This window comes from Gopherus flavomarginatus, chromosome 11 (assembly GCF_025201925.1).
Source record: "Gopherus flavomarginatus isolate rGopFla2 chromosome 11, rGopFla2.mat.asm, whole genome shotgun sequence".
In the NCBI taxonomy this organism is placed as follows: domain Eukaryota; kingdom Metazoa; phylum Chordata; order Testudines; family Testudinidae; genus Gopherus; species Gopherus flavomarginatus.
This window is the reverse complement of record NC_066627.1, coordinates 40,070,042-40,087,861: the sequence shown is the minus strand read 5'-3', so window position 1 is coordinate 40,087,861 and position 17,820 is coordinate 40,070,042. Positions and strand designations below refer to the sequence as shown.

The 17,820-nt window shown below is 40.5% G+C and overlaps 1 protein-coding gene across 2 annotated transcripts in view; it reads right to left on the bottom strand.

The window, feature by feature from the left end:
- RTF2 (replication termination factor 2) overlaps window positions 1-17,489 on the bottom strand; it is a 58,544-nt gene extending 41,055 nt beyond the window's left edge. The window contains exons 1-5 of one of the 2 annotated variants that reach the window (XM_050918227.1): window positions 17,353-17,489; window positions 15,352-15,446; window positions 15,155-15,248; window positions 11,960-12,099; window positions 8,828-8,906 (exon numbers count right to left, since the gene is read on the bottom strand). In XM_050918227.1, coding sequence (XP_050774184.1) covers window positions 8,828-8,906; window positions 11,960-12,099; window positions 15,155-15,248; window positions 15,352-15,446; window positions 17,353-17,421 — 477 coding nt within the window. In that variant the 5' untranslated portion in view covers window positions 17,422-17,489. Of the gene's footprint in view, window positions 1-8,827; window positions 8,907-11,959; window positions 12,100-12,630; window positions 12,725-15,154; window positions 15,249-15,351; window positions 15,447-17,352 lie in introns of those variants that run through there. The other variant, XM_050918228.1, reaches the window with a different exon arrangement.
- Window positions 17,490-17,820: the final 331 nt, after the last annotated feature.

The window sequence follows — 17,820 nt, the reverse complement described above, 5'->3', positions numbered from 1 at the left end:
AATAACTACTCTCTGAGTACGGTTATCCAGCCAGTTATGCACCCACCTTATAGTAGCCCCATCTAAATTATAGTTGCCTAGTTTATCGATAAGGATATCATGCGAGACCGTATCAAATGCCTTACTAAAGTCTAGGTATACCACATCCACCGCTTCTCCCTTATCCACAAGGCTCGTTATCCTATCAAAGAAAGCTATCAGATTGATTTGACATGATTTGTTCTTTACAAATCCATGCTGGCTATTCCCTATCACCTTACCACCTTCCAAGTGTTTGCAGATGATTTCTTTAATTACTTGTTCCATTATCTTCCCTGGCACACAAGTTAAACTAACTGGTCTGTAGTTTCCTGGGTTGTTTTTATTTCCCTTTTTATAGATGGGCACTATATTTGCCTTTTTCCAGTCTTCTGGATCATGTCCAAGTTGCTGACAAATGAACAAAGAAATGAGACAGGAATTTTTCTTCCTTCAAACTCCAAATTTAGTAATCTGAGGTGCTATTTGCAACATTGGCAGGTGAAACAATTTCAGATTAAAGTCCAATATTGAAATTGAAAGCCTCTTTTTTAAAATCGCACAATTCCTTCTGAAGTTGACAGGAAATCATGCTGCTGTTCTATTGGATCCAGCATCGTGGAACACACCACCATGAAACCTTCTCATTTTGTGTTGTCCAACCATCCAAAGGTGCTTCCTCCCTCCAAAAATGTTTCTGTTCTCCCAGTTCCTTTCTTCTTCCTCTCAAAGTCATATCCTGCCACTGCTATTTTAGAAGTGTGGCATCTTACTGATATTATATTTGTTTTCTCCTTTTCTACAGCAGCTCCAGAGTTTTCAAAAATACTATTCTGTATACCGCTCAATCAAATGAAAAACTTTATAAGTATTTAGGCCTTTTCTAGAATCAGAGTTGTTCTGGTTTAACCACAAATTGAAGAAAAATTGATTTAGTTAAACCAGTGCATTGTGGATAATCTTAATCCAATTCAAATCAGGTTTATATCAATTTGTCTTAAATTGATTATATTTAAATTTAATTAACATAAAACAGATTAAATTGCATTGAGTGTGCCTAGTTTTTCACTGGTGTAAATCACGCTTTTGGTAAAACTGGTGCAAATTTTAATACAGACAAGGGGTAACATTTTCAAAAGAGTCAATGATTTAGGAGCCTAAATCTTTTAAGAGGCTCTAAGTGCCTCTGTCACTAATGAAAATTTTACCTAAGGCCTTAATTCTTCAAACTCTCTTTTTACATAAAGCACAAATATAAAGTTTTTATCTATTTTCCGATAGATTTTGGCCAGATGGAGTTAAATTTTAGCAGAAGCACTCAAAAAGGTTTATCCTTCAGGTGATAAGAGAAAAAATACAATTAATCTGTTTCTTAATAATACAGACTTGTGTTTCACCTCTTATGCTCCAAGTGCTAGGCTTTGTCTACACTGACAAGTGAAAGAAAACTTTTGTTGTTCTGAGGTGTAAAAAAAAAAACCAAACACACACCCCAAAAGACAAAAGTTTTCCTGACAACCAAACACCAGTGTGAATGGCGTTTTGTCAGCAGGCTAACACCACTTATTGAGGGTGGAAGTTTTTTTGTCAGCAGTAGAGCTCTCTCCTGCCAACAAACAGCGGCTACAGTGCCTGTGTTTTAGTGGTACGGCTGTAGTGGCACAGCCGTGTTGCTAAAAACTGTGTTGTGTACACGTAGCCTTAGTTGTTCTACAGGTTTCACATTTTTAATGGCAGGTCTGACTTGAATCCTAAAGCAGTAGGAGACAGGTGTGAAGAATGGAAAAATAGTTCTAAGGCAACTACTTACTGTGTGTGTAAAAACAATTTCAAAAAATTCTCAGATCTTAACTGTTGCATAGTGTCTCTAATGAAAGAAAGCCGCAATGACGGATGCCTCTTGTACTCTTTCCTGTTTTGTTAGCAAAACAAAATATGAACCAGGACTTTAAAAGTTTCCAGCTACAGAAGAAGAATTTAGATGGGCAATATATTTGAGATTTGCTTTATGCAAGGTTTTTGCTGGGAATTAATGAAGTCATTTCAGTGTTGGGGGATCCGCGTCTGAAAAGAAATGCAAAAGCTGACATCCCTTCCTTCCTTCCAAGTACCTCGGGATTTCAGAAGCCTCTGAACACGGTACAATATGTACCTAGTTGAAATGAGTTGAGGCAACCTGAACTGTCTTTTGTTACCTTAAATCCGACTCAAACATGCATATGTGAGTTGTTTTTGTGGACCAGCATTTCAGAGGCACCATACAAGACAACTTTTCCAAATGTGGTTACGTGAGCTGCATGTGAAATTTAGCACATACACTTTTATGTTGCAAGATGTGAGCATCAATATGCAAATTGCTGTTTAGATATAGTTACCCATTCTGCCCATGTAAATTATGCTTTTGCACATTCATATTTTCAAGTATAACCTAAAACTTCATATTTGAAAAAATATGTTTCTGTATTTCAGTCTGAAATCTGTCGGGAAAATAGATTTGCTAATTTCCTGATTAGCTGGCTTAGAAAAGGGAAGTTAGACACTAAGCAGTAGTATGGGGGTGGAGGAGGTGCCTAACACTGAATAATTGTTTCTGTAGTTCTGGGGTTGGAAATACATCCTCCTCAAAAGGAGATGTGGGCAACCTATTGATCAAGAAAGAGATCTTTGAGTCATTGTGGATAGTTCTCTGAAAATCTCTGCTCAACATGCAGTAGCAGTCAAAAAGCTAACAATGTTAAAAACTACAGCATTAGGAAAGGAATAGATAATAAGACAGAAAATATAATGTATATAAATTCAAGGTGTGTCCACACCTTGAATACTGCTTGCAGTTCTGGTCACCCCAATTCAAAAAAGATACATTAGAAATGGAAAAGGTGCATAGAATGGCAACAAAAATGATTAAGTGTGTGGAACAGTTTCCATATGAGGAGAGATTAAAAAGACTGGGACTATTCTGCTTGGAAAAGAGATGACTAAGGGGGGGATATGATAGGGGTCTATAAAATCATGAACGGTATGGACAAAGAATAAGGAACTGTTATTTAACCCTTCACATAACACAAGAACCAGGAGTCACCCAATGAAATTAACAGGTAGCAGGTTTAAAACAAACAAAAAGGAAGTACTCTTCACACAACTCACAGTCAACCTGTGGAACTTGCTGCCAGGGATGTTGTGAAAGCCAAAACTATAACTGGATTCAAGAAAGAATTAGATAAGTTCATGGATGATAGGTCCACCAATGGCTGTTACCATGATGGTCAGGGATGCAACTCCATGCTCTGGGTGTCTCTAGGCCTCTGACTGCCAGATACCAGGACCAGACAACAAGTGTATGGATCCTCTGATGATTGCCCTATTTTGTTCATTGCCTTCTAAGCATCCGGCAGTGGCCAGTATCAGAACAAAACACTGGGCTAGATGGACCACTGGTCTGACCCAGTAGGGCCATTTTTAAGTTCTATTAGTAGAGCTCCCATGTGTTCTCTAAATTCACTATCAAGGAAGACTCACAGGTGGTGACCCCAAGTGCCATCATTACTCCCATGATTTCTACTTGTGTGAATGGACCAAATTCTTAAGAGGTAAGTGAGAGAAGTGGTATCTCCATGCTCAGCAGAAGGTTTATGAAAAGAATTATGCTTCAGAAAATTCCTGTAGAGCATGACTTTGCTGTCTACTTAGTAGAGGATAGGCAAGCTTTCTTTGCCTTCTTCATGGCAGTGGCATAGGTTTGCAGTAATTCTGGGGTTCTAAGTCTGTCTGTATCAGATAGTTTCTCTCACAACCGAAACTAGTTTTCTTCCTATTTTTCCTGTTGCAGTTTATCCATGAACATGGTAGCCAGTTTATGTGGTGGAGTGAGAAAGGGTGCTTTGGTGGAAGTGTCTCTGCTAGCCATACTCCAGAGTGGCTATAGTGCTCCACTAATTCTTATATGCCTTAGACTCTTGGTTGAGGAGAGTCTTCTATAAGTACATTTGGGAATTTAGCGTGGTGCAGAAATTTGGAGGGATGACTCATGATTTCCCCTTGTTTGTATAATGGATACAGTTTTTATTGTAGATTGGAGGAGGAAGTTGGTGGCATGGAAGAAATAACTTGTTTCTCTTTCCTGTGTACACATCCTATCTGATGAACTAGCCCAGGGCAAGACTCGCTGGCATGCTCTCGGAGATTACCTATATGAAACCTAAGGTGTAGAGTTTAGACAAAAAATGTTGGGCTATTATATAAGCCATAGTCTATGTCAATGTTTCCCCAAGACAATGAGTTTTCTGAATTTCATCGCTATGTCAGAAAGCATCTCTAAGTTCCTTTGGGAAGCACTTCTTGTTTAGCTGTTTGCTAATTAGTAGGCATCCAGATTAATCTGTGGGCTCACAATTTAAGTGGACGTACAAAATAGATTTTTTTTTTTAATGAACTTTTACACAGTTGAGATTAGTTGGGAATAGAGAGACTACGCAACTTCTAGATTTATGCTCTATGGGTATATATTTGTGCTGCCTATTGTGTCCTCTTGGGTGATGCAAACTAGGAGGTCTCAGGATTGTCAGCTAGGTTTTTAGGGTAAAATGCAGGTTAAGACATTCACCTGTAATAAAACAGTGGACACAGAAATACTTATTGACCAACAATGGACCTATTTTAACCTAATGTAAAATAACCTAATTTTTGATGAGTCAAACAGGCAGATGACTAAAACAAAAGTGTTTCAACTATTCAGCACAACAGAGTATATGATATCTGAGGACAGTTTATCAACTTTAGTCATAATATCTATGTTTAACTATCCCCTTCCTCTCCTACTTAAAAAATACAAAGTTGCCCACCAATTGAATCAACTAGATATTGGATATGAAGAAACGGGGCATAATCAAACACATGGCCTATGGGTTATGCAGTAATAAGCTTACATTTCTCCTACACGCACAAAACATCCATTGAACTTTGCCATCAGTGTAATCATAAGAGCCATGCTAGAGCTTATCATTACTGCATCAGAAGTTGCTTCTTCTGAGAACATGTTCTCACTTATCTTTAAGATACAGGTTAGCAAAACAGAATGTCTTTAAATACACCAGCTAGCACAACAGAAGCTGTCGCCATTGCCACTATTTAGAATGTAGCTTCCAAGACGTCTCTGTGGGAATTGGTAAAATCCAGAGTACAATATTGTGGAAGGCCTTGTGTTCCGAGAGACAGCCTATACCAGATATTAACAAAAAATATTCCTAATAATCAATCACTAATCACAGAACATACTATATATAGAAAATGACAGCTTTTTTACTTCATATTCTCACATTCACTTCAGTTTTTAAATCCACTACTGCACAAAGAAAAAGAGTGCACCAGGGGAATACAGATAATTATTGCTTTCAATATAAACAAACCATTAGCTACCAGAAAGCATAGAAACCAGTTCCCTAAGGGCCCTATTTACTAAACTTCTACTCACTTTCTGTGCATGAGGCAACTGGATCAGGGCTTTCTTTTCTGAACATTTAACTCTTCTCTAAGTTCTTCAGTCTTAACCACATATCAAAGGAAGTGCAGACCAAAACATAGGGCCTGGTCTACACTTAAAGATTTTACTATGTCAGTTAGGGGTGGGATTTTTGTTTTTAAACCAACAAAGCTATGTCTGTAAAAATCCTACTGTACATACAGTTCCACTAGTATATTTAATTTGGTTTCCCAAACTAGCATAGGCTACACTGGTAAAATAACTTTTATACTGATATCAGTGCATCCACACTACAGCGTTTTGCTGGTATAGCTATACTAGTAAAACTATACCAGCCAACCTCTCCTAGTGTAGCCAAGTCCTAGAATGAGTCCACTGAAAACTTGTGTTAAGAATCAGAGTCCTCTGATGTAATTAGGTCAACTGTATACATACATATTTTTAAGAGTCACACTACTATATAGGTTCCTTTAGAAGGTGGCAGAGTCAGATTTTTACCCATTTGTTTCTGGATGCCAGTATATCATTAGTCTGGTGATACAAGCACACTAGCGCTCCAGAAGCCCCACAACATACCTCAAGCAGCTGCTTAGAGCCATGCTGAGACCTTGGATTGCATCACTATCTGGGGAGAAGCATTGTTTCAGGAAGCTGTTGTGGTCAGCCACAGAAATAAAACTTGTGTGAAAAGCAGATGTTCACAAGGGCATGAGCAGGATGCCAACTAGTGCTAGAAAAATCTCAAGCAGCTCAGAAGAAAAACACAGTGAAACGAGATAAAATGAGAATCTGGTAGGGGATAATGTGATCTGTCCAGTTTTGAATGAACTAGATAGGATTCTACAAAAATATAGTACCAGCCATTCCAGGCAGTATTTGGAACCTGGTGCTGGCCCTCTCCCCCTACTGAGGATGACTGGCTAGACCCACGGGGAAATGAGCAGGAGGATGCTGGAGAGGAATTGGCCCTTTTTTGTGACTCAGGACCCTGATGACAGCCAGCTGGAAAGCCAGTCCCAGGTCTACTGTGTTACAATGGACCCAGTTCCTGCCCTGCATTGTTTGAGGCCGAACGCCAGGCCGGAACTGAAGGGTAAGATCCCCTAGAACTTTGGCATCTAAATACCTATCTTTACAGTCTATTTTTTATTGTTATTGTTGGTGGATGTGAGCTAGGAACTCCCACCTCCTTCCCATCCTGCCCTTGTGCCCCCAGCACAGTGCAGAGGAAGTTTGTACCCCACCCCTCCTCTGTCCCCCTAAGGAAAAAGTACAGGATTGGGAGTCAGGATTCTAGCCCCAGTTCTGCCAAACTAACTCTAAAATAGTATTGAATCAGTTAAAATTGAACTGGCAGAGGAGTTAAGACTTGATGTAGACCTATTATAAACACAATTATACTGAAAGCAGTATTGAAATGTTAGCAGCTGTTACTTCTGAATATACTTTTACACAAGCATTCAAGGAGCATGAGCCTGTACTGAGACCACTAAAATTCTCCACTATATTCAGACTTTGTATGACTTTTGGACAAATCAGTGAACATCCCTGCACCAGAGCGTCAACATCTGCGGAACCAAGACAATGTCATGTAACCATCATGCTGTTACAAAACAAATGCAGCAGCTCAGTCTTCATTCCAGCGGTCCACAGACCATGAGTCCTATTCTCTTAAATACTCCAGGAGAAATACCACCAAAACAAATCTGCTAGATCTATTATACATGAACTTTGTATACCTATGGTGCAGAATGAATACTAATTTTAATCAAGAAAAGCTGGCATATATGATGTTTCAGCTTCTTCTAGCAGCCGGTGCAATTCATAGATTCCCAGTGCCAGAAGAGACCATTGTGATCATCCATTTTGACCTCCTGTATAACACAGGCTATACATAGACCTTCCCCGAAATAACAGCTAGAGCATTTCTTTTAGAAAAACATCCAATTCTGATTTTAAAATCCACCACAACACTTGGTAAGTTGCTCCAATGGTTAATTACTCTCACCATTAAATATTTACACCTTATTTCCCGTCTGAATTTGTTTAGCTTCAATTTCCAGCCACTAGATTGTGTTATATCTTTTTCTGTTAGAACTGACGAGCCTATTATTAAATACTTGTTCTACATGTAGGTACATATAAACTGTCACCCCTTAACATTCTCTCTGTTAAGCTAAATAGATTGAGCTCCTTAAGTCTATCACTAAAAGTCATGTTTTCTAATCCTTTAATTATTCTCATGGCTCTTCTCTGAACCCTCTCCAATAATTCAACATCTTTCTTGAATTGTGGATACCAGAACTGGATACAATATTCCAGCAGCAGTTGCACCAGTGCCTAATAACAAGGTAAAATAACCTCTCTACTCCTAATCGAGGTTTCCAGTTTTTGCATTAGCCCTTTGTACACAGCATCACACTTGTAGCAATGAAGAACACCAACAAACAAAATTATCAACGAAATACCCTAAAATAAAGAAAATATTCTTTTTTGAGCACACTAATGTCTTCAAGAACAAGTCAAATAACAGAAGCAAAAATAGAGTAAATAATTCTCTTGCGCATTCATATCATTGCTTCCAGAAAAACATAAAGAAAAGAAAGGAAATCATCTGCACCTTGACTTTCATCAAGAATTCACATCAGTGTTTAAGTATTTATGTACCAACACACAAGATTGTTTTACAATGTTAAAATCATACACAGTAACGTAATTATCTATATAGTTTTACTTTTTCATCTGGTGAGATTGCTGTACTAGTTTTCCAAGGAGAATAATTCAAAGTAATTTGTCTTTTACTGTAAGTATTGAGATTATTTAACTATTTAAAAATCTGGAAAAAAGTTATCTGATATTTTAATGTTACAAATGGGTCAAAAGATTTTTTTAAAATAAAACAACAAATGGCAAGTATTCAGCAAATATAAAAAACAACCTTTTCTTGAACTGAAATTAAAATACTACAGTGTCTGGGAAAAATAATAAAATGAACAAAACATTTGATTTTGAAGAATAGCTGTTATAAAACCAAACTAACTTTAAGAATAAGGGTTTTAAGCTGTACATTTTTCAAAACAATCACAAAGGAACTATTACACTCAATTCAGTTAAAAGGATATAAAATTTTTATTTTCAGGCTACTAGAAAAGTGAAATTTTGAATTTTGCAGATGCAGGCTCAATTTGTATGTTCACTTGTTTAAATTTTTGTGTGAAGAAGCATTTGTGTCTGGCACAGAGTGCCTGTATATTTATGTGTACACCCAAACTATGGCCACATTTACTTCTATGTGTTTTTAAAGCAAAAACAAGATTTAAAGATTTAACTTACCCGGTGACAAACTTCTGTTTTAATTTCTTTAAGAGCACGTTCAGAGAACACACAGCCACAATTCCGCAAAAAACAAAACCTTGGGGAAAAAATAAAACCAAAGTAATTTGATTCTAACATCTCAGAAAATTTAGTTTACCAGTAACAGACATTTTATTTTATACATGTGTAATAAATAAATTAAACCAACACTGCAGATGGCAGCAAGTAATTTACCTGTTAGCTTTCTGTACACCTCCTTGTGGCTAATCAAGAGAAACACAAGTATGACATAGCTAATTTGCATTAATGATAGTGAGACTCATTATAATTACTAACTAAACAAACAATAAAAATCAAGCATTCTGAATTATGCTATGTACAGTACTTTGTTAATTTATTCTGACTAGTCTAATTCAGTTTATTTTTATACTATTTCAGTGAATACTAATGAGTTTACTACAGTCTCTCAAAAATTAATGAATTCTTACAAGGCCTCAGTATACTTTTCTCCTGATCCATGCAGGTTCCCCAGAGCCTCTGAAGTATCTAAGCGCTAATCAAACTCTGGTATTTATATGATGAGCACTCTGATGAGCGATGGACACTCTCCACCATGACTTTTCCTGTTGTGGCTGCTGCAAAGATCATATTCGTAGCCCATCACTTCCCAACCCATCTCACCCCTTCCTGTGCACACCTCCATTGGCTCCACTTTCTCTACCACATCAAACATAAGCTGCTTGTATTCATTTTCAAGGCCCTTCACAGTCTATCCCCATTTTATCGTCTCTCATTCACTAATGAGCCATCTATCAGCCCACCAGCCTCCATCGCCTACTCGTTAAATTTTCAAAGAAATTTCTTCATATATTTTCCATAGGCTTCCCCTCACACTTGTAAGGTGCCCCCTGCAAACATGCACTAAGCTACCTCATTATCCATCTTCAAAACCTCTCTCAAAAGCATTTAGGAAAAACGTGGACAAACCGGAAAGAGTCCACAGAAGAGTAACAAAAATGATAAAAGGTTTAGAAAACCTGACTTATGAGAAATAGTTAAAAAATCTGGGCTTGTTTAGTCTTGAGTAAAGACAACTGAGAGGGAGCTGATAACAGTCTTCCAATATTTTAAGGGCTGTATAGAGAAAGAATTGTGATTAATAGTCCTCCATGGAGGCATGACAAGAAATAATAGGCATAATCTGCAGTAAGGGAGCTTTAGCTTAGCCATTAGGAAAAACTTTCTAACTAAAAGGGTAGTTAAGCTCTAGAACAGGAAGCTTTTAAAAACAATTGGACAAACACCAGTCAGGGATGGTCTATGTTTACTTCATCCTGCGACAGTGCAGGGGGCTGGACTTGATGACTTCTCAAAGTCCCTTCCAGCCCTATATTTCTATGATTCTAAGATTCTATATGTTGGTCAGGGAGGGTACAGGCATACTTAATCTTGCCTCCCAACAGGGGGCTGCACTAGATCAGTGGTCTCCAAAGGGGGGTGTGCGCAACGATCCATTGGGGGGCATAGCAGGAGGAGCACTACCGGAGCAAAAGGGTGGTGCGGCAGGAGTAACGCCACCGGAGCAGAAGGGCGGTGCGGCAGGAGTACCGTTAATAAATAAAATAAAATAAAAAAATATTTAAAAAATATTGTTTATTTCAGCATTATCTCATCCTTTTTTAATTTCTGTTTTTTGTGTATGTTTTATAATGTACATAATATATTAGTACAGTAGTACATGTATATAATTTATACATAAACCTACATATTTTGGGGGTGCGTGCTCAAAAAATTTTTACTGACAGGAATGCACAATCAAAAAAGTTTGGAGACCACTGCACTAGATGACCTCTTGATGTCTTTTACAACCCTACATTTCTATGATGCTTACAACAAAAAGTTGGTAATGGTTAGGCTGCTCTATCAAGCTGACCAATATTCTCTCATTGTTTCCTTGTACTCCCCAATCTGCATCCCTTTATTGTCTCTTGATTTATAGATTGTAAAATCCTTAGGGCAGGGATTGTCTTTTGTTGTTGTTGTTATTGTGTGACTGTATAGCACCTAACACAATGAGGCCTGGTGCATTAGTAAGGCTGGTAGACAGTACAGTAACACCAACAGTAAATAAATAATAATGTTGGGGCTATTCATAGTAATTCTCAAAACATTTGATTTGAAAATTAATTTGAGAAGTGGATTAAACATAATGGCTATTTTTTAAAATACGGACCTAAGTAAAATGTAGAGTCTTGGAGCAGGTTAGCTAATTTTATGATTCCTACCATAATTCAGTTTTCCAGTGTTCGATATAAAAAATTTTGAAGTTCAGACAAACATAATTCTTACTTTTATACAATCCAAAATAACCATGTTACTGTGCATAAATACATAACATAACAAATTTTCTGCTAACTACTAAATGAGCAGTATTGCCAATGGGAGCTATATTCTTAACATTCCGTTTCTGAATATCTCAAAGACAAAGCGAAAAAAGTGTGAGACAGATCTCTTAATGATTCTGTATAAGGTTTATATGCTTTGGGAAAGAGCTTCCTTTCCAACAACCCAATATGGGGCGGGGGAGCTTCAAAGTACCATTAAATAAGAGTCATCCCCTCCCCGATCCTGAAACATTTGCTGACAGTAAAATGAAAATGATAAAGCCTTCAAGAACCGATAAATAAGCCATTAGGCATTTACCTGTTTGACTGTTAGTTACTGACTATAGTACAATTTAAAATGGATTCTTGGAATGAACAGGCATTAAAGAAGAACATTTTCTTGCTGGGGGTAATTATTTTGAGAGGTGGAATATTAGGTCATTCATCATCATACATAAAATGGGTGAGGGGATCTTGAACATAATTTGGTAGACTTCCACTCTAGTTTCACAGATCTGCCACTATTACATTCCTCCAAAATAATGTGTCACAACAGGAGGACTCCCTGGGGTTCACCTTGCACCACGGAAGTTAATAGGAGTTTTGCAGTAGACTTTCAGCGGGAGAGGGATTACAGCCCCCTAATGGAGTTATGAAAATTTACAGCTGCTCAGGATCTGCCCTCCCAATATTTTAACAGTTTCTACAATATTAATTTACACAGTTCTAAGTAAAGTCCAGTTAAAGTTATATGTACGATACTAACCGATGCCTTCCATTCATTTCCAAGCCCACCACAGGGCAAATAAAGCGTGCACATTGGATGTCATCATATTTATCACCTTTTGTGTTCCCTTTATCACCTTTCCAAGCTGGATTATCTGCAAGGTTCAGCTCTGTCACATTCTGAAAGAGACAAATGTAAATTTTTAAGTTGCGTTCTAATGATGCTTGAGACATGTTGAAGTGGTGATGTTCCTGAAGATACATTTTCCTTTACAGCTTTGTAGTGGGGCAGTTGCCCCACTTTGGCAGAGGAGGGGTGAAGGGAGGCTGGAGGGAGCCTGTGCAGAACCCGGCCAATCAGAGAAGGGCAGAAAGGCAGCCAATCAGGACCAGGCTGGGCCCTACATAAATGCTGCAAAGCAGAGGTGATGGCAGTCCCTTCCTGACAAGCAGGGGAGAAGGGCTGGCTCCCTGTAGACAGAGTACCTAGGCGAGAGCAGTGCTGGGCAGGCTCAGAGGAGCAGAGAGTGAGTGAGCCAGCCAGGCGACGGCCCCTGACAAAAAGGTCCAAGAAGGTATAAGGACCAAGGGAAAGTGGCCCAGAGTACACAGGGAGAAGAGAGGATTGAAGGAACAGTGGGAGGCTATCGCTAGAGGGTTCTGTAGTGGGCAGGCATGGATCCTCCCCTCCCCCCTTACACCACACCTTACCATAGAGGAGTATGGCCGAAGGACAGTGCCTTGTCCCTGTGGCAAGTGACTAGACTTTGGGGCGGCAGGTTCACACCGAGGACTGCTGATACCCCTGGAAGGGGAGAGAATAGAGCAGTGGCACAGATGAAGGGCTGGGTCCAGAAGAGGACGCCACAAGCCAGAGAGCAACACGGGTCCCAGAGAGCACAGCAGGCAATGGGTGGGACACCACCCGCAAAGGGAGCTCCACAGCTAGGACAGAGCTAATTCCCAGAGCAACCAGCAGGAGGTGCTGCGATGGTGAGCACAACCCGTTACAGGTTTATTATATGAAGAAACGATGAAATTCAACAGAGATAAGTGCTAAGTACTACAGTTAGAAAGGAAAAATCAAATGCACAACTACAAAATGGAGAATAATTGGTGCAGATGTAGTACTGCTAAGAAGGATCTGGGGGTTATAGTAGAGCACAAATTGAATGAGTTAATGTGATGAGGTTGCATAAAAGACTAATATTCCAAGGTATATTAACAGGTGCATCATCTGTAAGACACCAGAGGTAACTGTCCCACTCTACTCAGCACTGGTGAGGCCTCAATGTCCAATTCAGGGCACCACACGTTAGGAAAGATATGGATAAACTGAAGAGAGTCTGGAGGAGAGTAACAAAAATGAAAAAGTTAAGAAAATCTGATATGAGGGAAGGTTTTAAAAAAAAAATGCTGGGCATGTTTAGTCTTAAGAAAAGATAACTGGGGGTGGGGGGGGGGAGACCTGATAACAGTTTTTCAGTACGTTATAGCTGTATATAAAAGAGAACTGTGATTAATAGTTCTCCATGCCCACTGAAGGTGGGGCAAGAAACATTGGGCTTAATCTGTAGCAAGGGAGATTTAGATTAGATATTAGGAAAATCTTTCTAACTATAAGGGTAGTTAAATCCTGGAACAGGCTTCCCAGGTAGGTTGTGGAATACCCATCACTGGAAATTGTTAAAAACAGTTTGAACAAAAACCTGTCAGGGATGATCCAGGTTTGCTTGGTTTTGCCTCAACATAGGGACTTTATGACTTCACAGGGTCCCTTACAGCCCTTCATTTCTATGATTCTATTATCTTACATTAGAGCTTTCAATTACATTTATAATGACAATGACATTTTAGTGTCACAGACACTGTACAAAGTTTTTATAAGTTCAGCCATACAGCAGCTCTGAAATTTTACACTTGCAAAGTGTTTGTGATCTATCTGGCATGGGAGACTCAGGATTCTACGCCTGATGGCAGTATTCTAACTGATAATTCTGCAATATAGTATAAAGATTTAAAAACAAACCATTTACAAAGTGGCCATATTGGCTCAATATCAACTAGCCTCTTTCCCAGTTTAGTCTCACTGTGCCTCTCTTTACTCACTGTTTAAAAGGTGATAATAATACCTATGTTACAGGAGTGGTATGGACTTGGTTATTTAATAGTGACATGCAAGGTATCAGGAGTAAGGCTACATTTTAGTCACAAATATTTTTAGTAAAAGTCACAGACAGGTCACGGGCAGTAAACAAAAATTAACAGCCCATTACCTGTCCATGACTTTTACTAAAAATACCCATGACTACAACTTGGGGGTTTGCCTGGGGGCCCCACGGGTGCTGGGGGAGGGCAGCCCAGATGACGTGGGCAGGGGGGAAGGCAGTGGTGTACAGCCCGGGATCCCACTAGTGCTGGGTGGGGGGAGGGATGGCAGGGCCGGCCGGCTCCCTACTTGGCTTGGCGCCTCTCTCCCACCCCCGCAGCAGCAGAGTTTGGATGTGGAGGGAAAAGGGGGTTGGGGCACAGGACGGGGTAAGGTGGCCTCTGGCACTTACTTGGGGGGCTCCCCGGAAGCAGCGACAATGCCTTTGCTCAGCTACTAGGTGGAGGCATGGCCAAACAGCTCCATGACAATCTCACAGCCTTAATCATGAGCTATTCACAGAGCAAAGGGTGATCCAAATGCAGTTCTAAATTCTATGAGGTGACATGGGCAACTCATTTAATGCAGAAGTGTAGCTTGTGAAGACAACACGGTACAGCATGCAATACTCCACTTCAGGACAGGACAAATGCCTGTTTGGATCAAAATGGAGTATGGCAAACTGGGTGTAGTAATTTCCACAGATTGCATCCCCATAGTATAAAAGAAAGTGACTGAAATCTGCTCCATTTTATACAGACTGGGTACAGACACTGGCTGCCTAGCAATTTGAGAATGTGACCATTAGTTAAAAGTATGGGAGCCCCTGCCATACAATATATCATAAAAAGACAGATATCCTGCAGTATAGCAGCAGTGTCTCTGATAGTGTAAGCCAACACAACTGCTACCAAAGCATCAGACTGCCTGGAAACGAGATGCTAAATTTACAAGGTGTATAAGAATTAACATTATTTGCTAAACTTTCCATTTTGAACTGGAAAAAGTGCCAGAACAGTACTTGAAAAATTAAGATATTAATTGGCTGCCTTTTACAATCAGATTTAAATTTTGGCATCCACTTACCTTAATGCTCCTGATATATGATGCAGCCTGCACAAGGGATTTATCAGATGACTTGTCCAGTAAAAATTCAATGACAGCATCTTTGTTATACAGCCTATAACATAAAATGTATAGTCAAAATTCTGTGACTTTCATAAACTACATTTATTCAAAAATTAGTATTTTTATCAAGAAAGCTAAAGAAAAAACAATCATACCTGCCCAGCTCACAGGCTACAATTGGTCTCCTTAGTTCTTCTTGACTCAGTGCGCAGTAGTACCACTGTGCCACTAATTCTGCATTTTTGTCAATCTGAAGGAGGAAAAAACATTGGTTTATCATTCATTTCAGATGGATTTTTCCCACTGGCAGATCTATCATTCAAACCTTTACATTTGAAACCAACACCCTCTGGGCTCAAATTCACCTGATAAAATGTTTTTTCAAAATCTTTTTCAGTGAAGATTCTGCACATTTGCTAGATTAGACCTTGATTTAGTGTTATGGGAAACAAGTGTTTTGCCTATGTCTGACTTGGAGCTCAATCCTGCTAACCCTTACTCATGTAAGTAGCCCCACTGATTTCAACAGGACTCCTGACAGACATAAATGTCTAACTGTATGTGTTACCACTGCAGGATCAGAACATTAGATTATAAACTCAACCAGAAAGGTCTGGGGGAGGGTCTTCTAGTGCTGCGGTTTTCAACCTGTGGTCTGCAGACTGCTAGAAGTCTGAAGACTGTGTCTAAGAGGTCTGCAAAAAGTTGTCATTATCATAGAACAGCAGTGTTTAACCATGGGTCCATAGACTATGTCTAAGACTTCCAAAGGGGTCCGTGCCTCCATTTGAAATTTTTGAGGGGTCTGAAAATGAAAAAAAAGTTGAAAACCACTGTTCTATTGGTTCCCATCCTTTTTGTTGGAGCCCCTTCCTTGGGATGGATTGACAAAGGACAACGTTTTTCCTTATATTTTGTCTATTTTCATCTGTTCTCTATTCCTCTGTCTTCCCTCACTCATCTTTTACAAGTTTTTCTACTCACTTGTCTCTTTCCACCTGTTCCTCTTCTCCTCTAAGGCTATCGCTGCCCATCAGTATGACCCAATGCTAAGGCAAGTGAAACAAGAGCAGAAAAGCAAAGTTTGGGCGGGTAGGCTGTTGCCTGAGCCTACAACCTGTAAATGTGAACTACTGCCTCAGCTGAGCACATTGTGGGCCACAAGAGAAATAGGAAGAGAATGTGGATGGATTTAAAATGGCTGCTTGGTGCTTTATACATGGCAAAATGTTTGCCGTGTTTGTGTATACTCATGGGGATGGCCATGAGGTCCTGCAGCTTTTTCCATTCACACTGATTCTCTCCTCTGATTTGCCCCTCAAGGCAAAAGCAAATAAAATCACTGAGAACACTGTACATGCTTGATACATTAAAAAAATAGAAGAGATCTAACTAGCTGTCAGAATGTCTTTAGTACCATAGTGTAACACAGACACTGCCATAATGAATCCGATCATTGATCCATTTCATTCATTATTCTGTCTCCAGGAGTAGCCAATACTGGATGTTTTCTGAGGAATAACTGCCCATAGGGGAAGTTTCTTCCTAACTCCCGGCAGCTAGTGGGTTGGCTTATCCCCAGAAACACAGGGGCTTACATCTGATTGGACAAAAAGTGCATAATGTAACCATAGCTGGCATCCAAGAATGCACCCAAAAAACACACCACCCCTTTCGAATCTTCCTGAACAGCTAGCTATCACTACCATGTAGCAGTGAGCAGGTGAGTTCCATGCTGTGCAATAAGTGGCACTCTCTGCCCATTTTACTGGCATGAAGTTTAGCTTCATTCCCATAACAAGCCGTCACAAAAAGCTGCCGCGCTCGGACAGTGTCAGATAAAGAACAACCTCCACCTGGAAAAACACGCTGAGGCCTCACACTGCAGGGGGAGAGAGACAGAGATTCCAGAGGGGTTTGCAATCGCCAGCTCAGGGCTATTCCTCTGAGTCACTAACAGGCTTACGGCGAGGATCTCCAGCTGTGTTACTGGGGGAGTCCCCTGACTTCCTGTTCAAAATTCGACCGCAGCCTCCGCTCCCTCTCAGTGACCAGGCTTTCCACACTGCGGGGGGGGAGCTCCAATCCCCGCCCCCCCGTGCCCCCGCGGACCGGGCCTGCCGCCCCCGCCATGGCTCCTTGGAGCACACGCCTACCTTCTCGACCTTACGAGGCCCTTTCACTAATTCGTGTCTCTTGGGGATGGTTCCCCCATCGCAACCCATCGTTCCCCTCCAAGCTGCACTTCCGCGTCGTCCCCTCTCCCACAACAAACGTACTTCCGGCAGGATGAATAGTGATTCCGGCGCAAGAGGATGACGCACCAGGGGCTCAAGTTGCTAAGGTCCCCTAGCAACCAGTCACCCGAAGGGCGGGGGAAGGGGAGCGGGTTTGAGGCTGCGCACTTGAGCGCAGTGTCCCTGCCTGTATGGATTCAGTGGCTGGTGGGAGGACTCATCCTGCTCCCACACTAGGGCTCTGGGAAACGAGCACCGTACCACAGAGCCCAACAGGGCCCCCGCATGTCACTCCAAAGCTGCACGCACAGGCACCGGGGGTTGGGCCCTGGCACGCAGGAATGGCACTGACAATCAGCCACATGGGGATTGGCCGTGGCACATGGG